Below are 12,237 nucleotides of genomic sequence, written 5' to 3'. Positions count from 1 at the left end.
AGACCCTTATTTGTGATTAGCCTGTATTTCGCTATAGATCCTTATTTGACGAGTCTGTTATTGTTGGCTGTAGATCCTTATTTGTGACGAGACTGTTATTGTTGGCTGTAGATCCTTATTTGTGACGAGACTGTTTATTGTTGGCTGTAGACATTCCTTTGTGACGAGACTGTTATTGGCTGTAGACCCTTATTTATGACGAGACTGTTATTCTTGGCTGTAGACATTCCTTTGTGACGAGACTGTTGTTGGCTGTAGATCCTTATTTGTGACGATACTGTTATTGTTGGGTGTAGACCCTTATTTATGACGAGACTGTTATTGTTGGCTGTAGATCCTTATTTGTGACGAGACTGTTATTGTTGGCTGTAGACATTCCTTTGTGACGAGACTGATTGTTGGCTGTAGATCCTTATTTGTGACGAGACTGTTATTGTTGGCTGTAGATCCTTATTTGTGACGAGACTGTTATTGTTGGCTGTAGACATTCCTTTGTGACTAGACTGTTATTGTTGGCTGTAGACCCTTATTTGTAACGAGACAGTTATTGTTGGCTGTAGATCCTTATTTGTAACGAGACAGTTATTGTTGGCTGTAGACCCTTATTTATGACGAGACTGTTATTGTTGGCTGTAGATCCTTATGAAGCGCTTGGTATTGTTGGTAGTCAACTCTTTTCCTGTGGTACGTACGCTTGTTGTTTTCGCCTGTGCTTCTATCTCTGAGACAAATTTACTTTAAAGAAATTAAAACGGTTCATTTCAACTGAGTAACGAGATTTTACCCCGCTGACTCTGTCTGTCTGGGTGAGTAAGAAGAAGTAAGTAATTGTTTCCAGTGGCTGTGTAAGAAGTTCGTAGCTTAAGCCATTAAGCAACATGGCTTAAAAACCACACTGTATTTTTCATGACTTGGTGTAACACGATCTTCTACATGGAATAATATTGTGTATGGTATAATAAAATAATTTATTGTTATTTATCTACATTACAAAATAACATGGGTGAGACAAATGTCCCTAGACTTTTTTAGCGCAAAGCTGCATAATGGGCTACATGCGCTCTTTCCACTACAAGGAATCGAACCCAGGATTTCAGCGAGGAAAGTCTGTAATTAGAACTAACCAGTGGGGTCACTCTAAAGTCGTAATCGTTCGTGAATTTTTCATTAGTGCAAACTAACTAAAAATTATTATCTGATTGTGACTATAGCTTTCTCTTCATGTATATAACAAAAAAAAGATCAATTTTTCTACTTTCGTATCGAAATTTAAAACATAAATATGAAAACAAAACTCAGAGTGTTAGCTTATCTCTTTCAACACAATATCAAGAACCAAATAAACATTTGAATCACAACTAACTTTTAGGTTTTATTGTCTTTCCAGAAACATTATTACGATTTGAATTCTAAGAACTATTTTATTCAAGAAAAAAGTGTGCGTCTTTTATCATTTGTTCTACAGTTTAAAATAAGGTAAACATTTGCAGGTTTGCGTTTGTCTGCATTTATCTAACGCTGGTGTAGAATACAAGTATAGGCCTTGAAATGCACGTACACACAAAAAAAGAAAAATAACACTGCTTTCAACACACGTCTATAAACTTGGCATCATGCCAAGTTGATAAGCCGCCATTTTAAAAACTAGCCTGGCCTGATCTCAGCGACAAGAATTCTACAGTATTTACACTTCTGGTATGTGTCGTTTCAAATCTTCTAAAAACGTTTCATACTCGTATATGATTAATTATTTTCTTTTCGTGCACTTACTTCTTCCGAACATCTTTCTTATATACACATTCTTTACAAGAGAATGAAGTACAACTGTCACTATATTCGTACACATCAAATGTACGTACAACATTATTACGGTATAATTAATATATTTAACAGGGAAATTATCGTGTTAATTCGGAATGTCAGTTTGAATTTTATACTTGAAAACAAAAACATTTATCTAATCGCTAAAATTAGTTTTATTACATCGAATTAGGTTAATTACGGGTTAATTTTTTATGTCCACCAGATGTGCTAATCCTTGGTTCGATTCTCAGCCGAGGACACAGCGCTGATGGCTCGTGTAGCTTTACACAGAAAAAAAAATCGTATTAGAAATCAAATTTTTAAATGATTTATATTAGCAATTATTTAAACAGAAAATTGATTATCGATGGTGAGTATTACAAAATAAACAGTTTTTCAATTTGAAACCCAAAACCAACATAAATAAGGGTTTGTGTTGTAATGCATTTAGATAAAAGTTTTCTTTTATTAACAATAGTAAGAAGGGAAATTTTATGAAAACTTCTACAAATAGGAGAGAATATAAAAACACCTATTACTTTTCAATCCCACGATAAGTGTTAAGTTAAAGATGCGGGCTTTAATTTGCCATCAATACAGCTTTAACAAATGTAACATTTTTATAGCAATTATTACATGCTCTTCTCTGGGCTTAGGCCTCAAAAAATGTATTTTATAATTATAACACAGATATCACAATCATGAGAAAATTACCCATGCCAGTTTATGAACAGAAGTTACTAGTTTAAGACCCACAAAAAATTAAAACGTAAGAGAACAACACCCGAGTACCGGAACATGTATCAATAGGCCCAAAAGTTTTAATAAAAATCACGTAAACTGCAGATGTTTTTTGTTTTTTCTTTTAGCTTAACTTCGCCATATCCTACAATAGAGGAGGAATGTGAAAAAACTATTGTTTACGTGATTTTTTTGTACACATTTTAGGCCTTTTGGTTTCTAATGCTTCGTCCATTTTCGGTGTATGAACCGCGTATCAATAGTTAGTTGTTCAGCGCAAAGCTACACATTGAGCTATCTGCGTAGTGATCACTGCAGGGCAAGAACCCCTAATTTTAGCGTTGAAAGTCCTCAAGTTTACCACTGAACTACAAAGGAGCAGTATCAATAGAAATCAAAACCACAATAATAATCATATTGAATAAATACAGAAAATATATACCTTTTTATCAAGAAAAATAAGTGTCTCTATGGGTAAATACCAATTTATTCCTTTCTTTTCTTCAACAAATGTACAGTTATTCACGGAAAGGTTTTAAGATGTTTCAAACACTAGTCTAACATTATAGTATGTTATCCATATAATTTATTCCTAATAACCAGAAGTCTAACGATTTAGTATAATAACATTCAACAAAAAGTCCTTTGTGTTGGACATCAGATATGTAACCCAGTAATAAACAAAACCAGAACCATAAAGTATCCCCAAACCAAGCTGTACAAGTAATAGCACACATGTCGATATATGTGCTGATCATTGTAGTAATTTTGTTCCTTCATCTAGAAGGGTTACATCAATATAATAGTCGTCATCACCTCCTTCGAAATGTGTTTTCCACTGTCAAAGGAATGAAATGTGTCAGAATCAAAGAAAAAAATGCCAGACTTGGAAAAATACTTTTTACCTCCGCCTTACGTTGCAGAGTAGTAAAAACGTTGCGTTCGTGAAGCCTGTAAGCATTATTGTAAGCTTAAATAACAGCAAAGTTAAACATTACGCTCCAGAACCGCAACTGATTCACACAAGAACAACTCTAATACAGTCTGTTCTTAGAACATACCGCTATATATATATCATTGATATACGGGAAAAACTTCACCAGTGACGTCAAACCGCCTAGGATCCCAACAATATCTGTTGGGTTCAACAAAGGGTCATCATAGTCACTGAAAAAAGCTGTGATTACGCAAAACCAACTTCCTGGTAAAATCACCATCTAAACAAAGAACACATTTTCTGATAAGGCTTATGCATATTAGTTAGAAACCGAATGTCTTTTTTTTTTTTGCAGTTATGTATAAATAAATTATCAATTATTTATTACAAATCATTTTAAACTTTAGAATCAAGACTAATGAGCAGGATTTTCTAGTTTTGTCAACTAGCCAAAAATTATACCTTCATGGCTAATGACTGCTGTAAGCCTCTTCAGTTTCATGTCAAGTGAAATGTGTGTGTGCGTGCTTACACACTAACACTTAAAAGAGTACATGCATTCTTGTTTATGGGGCCAGCCCATACGGTCAGTTATGTTAATTATATACATACAATAAACAATAATATATGAAATATGTAAAAAAAAAGGATAATATTACAATCCATAGACCAGCTAGGTAAGTACAATACCACTCTTAACTGAACATGATCGACGACTATTGAACAGATGACAAGCTCGAAATGCTACTACACTCGAGGCTTTATCCTTCCGCCATTAGGCTTAGTTCACAGCCCGTATGGATGACAAAATTGGTATACCAGCCGTTGTGAACGCTCAGTTTTTTTCATTATACCTTTTTTGTAGTACTGACGTATAGAACGGCTTAACTTGTCGTAATTCATGGCCGGTCTGTTCTTCCGCTTACCCCAGAGGCGGGCAACTCGAACCGAATCTTCTATTTTGAAAACGCTTTTGGTACGATCCATCCAGCGGATACAACTCCCGTAAATTTGGGGCTGACTCAAAAGATCTTTTAGGAACTGCCACAAGTGAATATGTGACCCAGGTTTAGTCATTCTACCACTGTGATCTACGTCACAATTGCCCTCACTAATCTCACCTGCAAGAATAAAAAGATCATTTATCTTCCAAAACTGAAACTTAAATGTGATAATTTAAATGAACAATGAGGATTATAATGGTAAATTATTAAACTAATTAACCAAAATCACTCGACTTGTATAAAACTGGATCTCATACAATAACCATGTAAAAATATCTTAATTCTTGTATATAATAATCACCTTTGAAAACTACATTTGTTTATTTGTTGAATTCCACGCAAAGCTACTCGAGAGATATCTGTCCCCAATTTTAAAGTGAAAGACTACAGGGAAGGCAGCTAGTCAAACCACTCACTGCTTACTCTTGGGTTACTTTTTAGCAACGAATAGTGGGAGTGATCGTAATGTTATAATGTCCTCGTGGCTGGAAGATCGAGCATGTTCATTGATGGGATTCGATCTCGTGTCCCACTGGTTGTAAGTCGAGCGCTCTACAACAACCAGGTCATGCTAGATAAAAGCTAAGAGTTACCTTACACACCCATCTTGTTTAACCTGCATCATGATAAATATACAAAGTCCAAAATGTTTGTCTGAAAACTAAGTCATACTCGACTTAGCTTCACCCAACCTACGTTTAAGAGCAATATGGAATTACACTTCAGCAACACACAAACCACGTTTAAACTATCAAACAGCAACGTACAAACCACGTTAAACCAGTCAACAACAACACACGAGCTATATAACCAGTTTAAAGTGACAACAAGAGAGTTCTTCACATTGTTCGCGAACAAATTCATGACATCATATGGGAGTTATATTGTATTATGTTGTCATTTTCTAACCTTGCTGAATTTTTGAGGACACCTGCTGCGCCATGAGTGGTACCGCAGGTTTCCCCGGATCGTGGCAAACAATTAACTCTGAATGCTTAATTATCTGAATGTTCATAATAATGTTATAGTAGTCTGGTAATTGTGTGTCGCTGTGGGAAATAGACAAGCCACTGTTCATAACTTTTCAATTCTAGCTAATACTACATTATCAACACTACTAATCTCTGCGTTGCTAAGATACAAATCTGCTATCTGAACAAAAATCAAGAACAACCCTGTCATGAAAACCCACTACTCACTAATGCCAAAAGTACTGGTCGAAGGCGAAACTGTTCATTTCATTCCTTGTAGGTCTATGTACGAGTACAGACGGCAATCTTCGCAGTAGTTTTCATCCCACCACTACATGAGTTCAAATATACCACCAAGCAACAAGATCGTGCCTAAGGCTGTGCAACATTCCAACGTAAGGTTTCAATGTGAACGCCTGGGACAAGCCAAGAGTTAGCAAACACTAGTCCTACATATCGTGCAAGCGCAGGGTAATTCATGAAATCCCACAACAGAAGGAATTATAGATTGTTTGTACAGGATTTAGGGAAAGATTCCTATGAAATTTACCAAACATCAATAATGTACAGTTTCTGAAGAAAAAAAAAACTATGCCAGCAGGGCTAATCTGAGTTAAAATGATCACGGAAAATATAGGAATTCCAACTACATATTAAAATCTCTAATCTTCGCTGTCCGTATCTAACAACTCATTAAAATTCCTAATCTACGCTGTCCAAATCTAACAGTACATCAAAATCCCTAATATTTGCTGTCCAAATCTAACAGTACATCAAAATCCCTAATATTTGCTGTCCAAATCTAGCAATATATTAAGATCCTTAATATTCGCTGTTCAGATCTTACAATAGATTAAAATCCCTAATCTTCGCTGTCCAAATCTAACTGTACATTAAAATGCCTAATATTCGCTGTTCAAATCTTACAATACATTAAAATCCCTAATCTTCGCTGTCCAAATCTAACATTACATTGAAATTCCTCACCTTCGCTCTCCAAACCGTCGTTAGCATAGTTGTTATTCACAAGAACTGGAAGTCTTTCTGTTGCCATATTAATAGTACTATCAGCACCGCTAGTTCTATGTTTCCTAGCTCCAGATCCAGCTGGAGCAGATCGGCTCTGTGTTCTGTCCACCATAGTGCTGATAAAGTTGGCACGAGTGGACGCTGAACTAGCTGTCGAGATCGAACTTGTTGACCACAAGTTCAGAAGACCGTTGATGTCCAGAAAACTCTCTTCTGCTCTTAATGGCGACATACTAGAATTCTGTCCGTTTTTCCTCATGTTGGCCGCTGTAGGAGGATTAACAAAACATGATCCAAACATTGAGAGTTAGCTAAATTATCTGTTGTTCTGCCTTGGGCTACAAATACACAAGTATATAATAACATAACTGTAATACAACACTGAACTGACTTCGAGCAGAAAAAACAAATTAAGAGGAATGTGGAAAATAAAACACCTGCTGTTAACTTGTTTCTATAATAAATTTTAGACCTGTTAGTTTTCCAATGTTTAAACTGTAACAGTCAACAAAAGTTGTTGGAAGACTGCGAAATTTTTTAATACATTTGGCTGCTGAATCATCATCATTAAGACGTATTTTTGAAATAAGGAAATGCAAGTTAACCCTCGAATTACCACCTTGTTATGCAAGTGAAGTTCACATATTGTATTATATTGAATGATTTTATTTTCTTACCTGTTACATCACACAGTGTAAAGAAATGACTAAATATGTTCGATGAAATGAGTCAGTTTTACGTATGCAAAATACGTAAGGGATCCAACCAGCAATTTATAAAATTAATGGACTCACAAAAAATTCAGTGTATAAACAGTTTGAAAAACTAATGGGGTCTGGTTAAGTAACTGAAGTTTTAAAATACTGAATCTTTTAGTTCCACCCACCTATTTTCCATATGTCTAACTGAGCATAGAGAATGTCTCCACCTTGTTGTGCCCTACGACGGAAGTCCCCCTCTGTCAGGGCGCATAGCAAAGATCCGTTCATTTTGAAATAGCCAATTAGATCAGCAGGAAGATTATATTGTTTTAAAGTCCATAAAAACCATGCTCGGACGTTTTCAGCTGACCATTTCATGGGATCTGGAAAATATAAATATATATATGGAATTATTTAACCTATTATAAAAATCTCGCTACCCTAAACAAGTAGACAGAGCGTGCCAGTCTATGAATCCGTGGGTCCATACTTTAGGAACGTGGGTATAAAACGGCCAAATCCCACTACTCAATTGGAGTAGCCAAATAGTTGGTGTTGGGTGTTCACGATCTGTCTTCTCTTTAGCTTATCGGATCAAAATTAGGGCTGAATAGCGCACATAGCCCTCGTGTAACTTTGCATAGATATCCGAAAAACTCATTTTTGAAAGAAAATAAATTACTTTTTGAGCTGTGGGAAGACAAAAGATAACAGCTGTATGAGAAAATAAAGACTAATAAAAATATAAGATGAAAAGAAAAAAACATTGTAACTGTTTGCAATTTATTGAGGAATTAAGTTCTTGTTGTCTAAAAATAGAGAATATTTAACCGATAGTGTTAATCCACATATTTTGTATAAACGATCGTATCACGTCAAGTACATGTACTTAATTTATCATGTACGTTATACAACAATCTACTGAACATGTTATATTCCCCCTTTATATTTTCAGACATGAAACACACGTAACTGAACATGTTATATTCCCCCTTTATATTTAGAGAAACATGAAACACACGTAACTGAACATGTTATATTCCCCCTTTATACTTACAGAAACATGAAACACACGTAACTGAACATGTTATATTCCCCCTTTATATTTTCAGACATGAAACACACGTAACTGAATATGCTACATTTTTATTTATGGGAAGTTAAACAAATGTAATTAAACATGCTATATTTTATTGCTTTTGTCTTTATTAATTGCAAGTATTTCAATTATATCCTACAGGAGTACTTACATCGACATGGTAGATGAATATTAATAGCTTTAGATACATAATTATTTCACGCACTCTGAAATGTTTCCGGAGAAGTTGTTACACTGTTAAGTGTAATGATAAACACAAATCTTAATAACATACTTTAAACTTTTCAGTATTTTGTGAATTGTTTTCTACAAAACGTCCATAGTGAACATTCCAAGTCTGTCTAATCAACCTAAAGAATCACTCAAGCGATTTACAGTTAGTTTTAAATAATACAAGTAGCTGAGATGCTTCTGTTCATCTATAAATCAAATATTGAATACTGAAAAGGCTAAGGCTAATCATTGTGCAATGTTAAAAAACAATGCCAGAAGCCCGGGCGCAGCTTACTAATAACTGATCATGACTGTTTGACCTACTAGTACTAACTCTGTAATACAAGTTCTACTTCATCTCTGTTGTAGCTAGCTGGTGCGTGATATCTGAAGAAATATCATGATCTGGAACTAACTAAGAAACACAAAATATCCCTTGTGGTGGATTACCACTTATCGAAATTATATCATATTACTTTTATCCGTCAATAAAACACAAAATCAGGTTACTATCTAATTATTCATGTTCAACATGACAAAATCATTTTCTGTTAATAAAACACAAAATCAGTTTACAATCTAATTATTCATGTTCAACATGACAAAGTCATTATCCGTCAATAAAACACAAAATCAGGTTACTATCTAATTATTCATTTTCAACATGACAAAGTCATTTTCTGTCAATAAAACACAAAGTCAGTTTACAATCTAATCATTCATGTTCAACATGACAGTCATTATCCGTCAATAAAACACAAAATCAGTTTACAATCTAATCATTCATGTTCAACATGACAAAGTCATTATCCGTCAATAAAACACAAAATCAGTTTACAATCTAATCATTCATGTTCAACATGACAAAATTTTAACCTTGAAAACACATAAAGAGATATAAGCATTATCCCTTGACAATCTGTGGGAAGTATTAGAATTGAACCGAATCATGTAGATATTAATATCTTGGTAGTAAGTAGAAAAACAGAGATTGAAAACATAAAAAGGAACACACAGATATTCCACAGGGTTTTAAAGAAATAAGATATCTGAGTCTTTCATTTTGTTAAGTCAGGTGCTGATGTCCTGTTTTATAGTTACTTCTGTTAGGGGTAAACTTATTGTAAAATAATTTAGTGAAATAGAATATTATAAATGAACGCCAACATGGATTCACCAACGCGAAATCTTGTCTTACTAATCTGTTAACTTTCTTCGAGGATGTTGTTTTTGATGTGGACAAAGGAAAAGATGTGGACTTGAGGCACTTACATTTTGAAAAAGCTTTTGATAAGATGCCACACAAAAGATTAGCTAAGCAAATTACATCAGTAGAAGTTGGCGAAAAACTAGTTAATTGGATTGTAGGGAAAACAAACATTACTAATTGGATTGAGAGAAACAGTGACTGAGCCTTTGTTACATTTCTAACAGGGTGATTAGCTTACGTGATGAATTGCCATCAGCAGTTGTGAAAGTTGAGACTTTACAAGATGTTAAGAAGAGAATAGATTATTTGAAAAAATGAATGGTAAATTTCAATTTTTACCTCCCTCAAACGTGAGTGTGAAAGAACAGCCTTTTAACAACTAAATAATCTCTTGTTGTTAAAATCAGTTTATCTATCTTATAATCCAACAAGGTCCTTATCCATCAAGTCAAAATCAGTTTATGATCTTAATAGATCGTGTTAAATCGTTTAACAGTACTTTGGTTAAGAATATTTTACCATGAAAATTAATTGATCGTAATTCACTAATCATAATAAACCCTAATAAGCGGTGAGAAAGTAGTTTTCAGTTCCATATGGGTGGCGAAGGCTATTAGACGAGTCAAAGGTTCAATGACCTCTTCACCCATCGTGACCTTACATATACAGCTCGGCTAAAATCTGGAGCAGTGTTGGATGGGAAGAGCTTTGAACAACTCTTCGTAAAGAGAATAAAGTGTTCTAATGAATTCTAGAAGAATAAAGTTGACATTATACTAACGTCATTATTTTCTAAGTCAACCACAATGATATATTTGGATATGTAGTTTTCACCTACAAGGATAAATAGCAACAACCATGTGGTCATGTTTCCGTAAACGGCTTTACAAAAGGTCGAATTAGTGTAAGAATACAAGCCTAAAGGAATCAGCACAAGATGTTAGATCGCGCCACAGTCACCGTCTAGTGATATTTTAACACTTATTACTAATTTCCTGTTTTTGTAATAATTTTTAGGCTTATTGGTTTTCCTAATATTTCGACGGATTTCGGCATTGAAACCATACTCATGACCAGGTTGAATTTTAGTTTCGCTTCTCAGTAGGTAGCTTGCTCTGATCGAAAGTTATTAATGACACAGACATTAAAGGGTCGACTTACCACGTGATATGCCGAGCGCTTTACAGGCAAGATCTATGTCACGAGAGACCTGTTCCATAGCTAAAGAGTGGACTTGTTGAATCTTCTCTTGGGATAACTGACAGGAACTGGCGATCTCGTCTTCAGCCTTCACTCCATAAGACTCGAAGTCTGGTAGTTCACGTTTGATTTGTCCTGGAGAAATGGGTGGAATCTGTAGGTTGGTTGGATCTTTCGTTTGAATGGATGATGGTGCCGATGATTCATAAAGTGTTGGGCTCTCGGCAGAAACGGAACTGAACGAAGTGGCTGGAGAAGGTATGCTTACGTTAACTGACCACTGACATGAAGAAGCCGTTCTATTTTGTTTCGTAGGTCCCTCAACATTAGAGCCTGCAAGGGGGCTGCCATATGAGGGAAGCCTGGGTTCCAGCATATTATTCGTGTCTGAGCACTGCTTTGTATTGAATTTTGTTTTCTTGGGCTCTTGTTTCGGGACTTCCCCGTCTCTTAGCCAGACATCCAGGTCGGACATACAATAATGTTCTAAGGATGGAGGACTGCCGACGTCAGAAGCTCCGTGGCTAGGACTAGGGACCAACTGTGGTCTCTTAAGGAAACAAAAATCATTGTCCATTAGCTATAAAACATTTTGAAAAAAAAACACGCAAAACTGTCCATTAGCTATAAAACTTAACAAAAAACGTAAATTATGTCCAATTACCACAAAATGTATTAATAATGTAAAACTGTCCAGTAGCTACAAAACATATTAATAAAAACTGATAATTTAAGTTCAGCTCTCTAAACGCGTGTTTGTTTTATCAGGGTTTCTTAAAGAACACAAAATATAATCCTTTTGGGTTAACTCAGGATACCACACAGACGTCTTCTGAAGAATGTCAGTATTAATTCACAGTCATACTCGTGTTAAGCCACATTTGTAAGTGAAAACAGACCGTACAGGAATTTAGGTGTTGTTGTTTTTCAAGCATGTGACAATAAAAATTTCAAATGCTGAAATTAGTAAGCAACTTTTAGTAAATTTTAAATTTAACCAAACTAGACTGACATAAAATTACTTATTTATCTATCTATCAACACATTGATAAATATTAAAACATAAATTTATTTTACTAATCTTACAGATTTTTAGTCCACTGTATACAGAGTTTTGAACTAATGTCGCTTTACTTCTAAAGCTTGTGTAGCAGTCAACGACTATCGATACGTTCAACGTCCTTACAGATTTCTTTAACTTGTGTCACAATTTACTTTAATTCCTTAGTGTTGAAAGTACACTTTGCCACTTGTAGGGGGGGGGGGGCTATATTTAATAAGTTAGAACTACATAGAGTAGTAGCTATCAATAAATATCACACAATCCCT

The 12,237-nt window shown here is 35.0% G+C and overlaps 1 protein-coding gene across 1 annotated transcript in view; it reads right to left on the bottom strand.

The window, feature by feature from the left end:
* Positions 1 to 1,465: 1,465 nt before the first annotated feature.
* LOC106458926 (DNA-binding protein D-ETS-4-like) overlaps positions 1,466 to 12,237 on the bottom strand; it is a 12,543-nt gene continuing 1,771 nt past the window's right edge. Inside the window, exons 2-5 of the mRNA XM_013918494.2 lie at positions 10,870 to 11,458; positions 7,372 to 7,569; positions 6,444 to 6,752; positions 1,466 to 4,602 (exon numbers count right to left, since the gene is read on the bottom strand). Coding sequence (XP_013773948.1) covers positions 4,268 to 4,602; positions 6,444 to 6,752; positions 7,372 to 7,569; positions 10,870 to 11,458 — 1,431 coding nt within the window. The 3' untranslated portion in view covers positions 1,466 to 4,267. The remainder of the gene's footprint in view (positions 4,603 to 6,443; positions 6,753 to 7,371; positions 7,570 to 10,869; positions 11,459 to 12,237) is intronic.

Source organism: Limulus polyphemus, unplaced genomic scaffold (genome assembly GCF_000517525.1).
Source record: "Limulus polyphemus unplaced genomic scaffold, Limulus_polyphemus-2.1.2 Scaffold533, whole genome shotgun sequence".
Lineage (NCBI taxonomy): Eukaryota > Metazoa > Arthropoda > Merostomata > Xiphosura > Limulidae > Limulus > Limulus polyphemus.
Note: the sequence above shows the minus strand (reverse complement) of the source record. Positions and strands in the feature narration are given on the sequence as shown.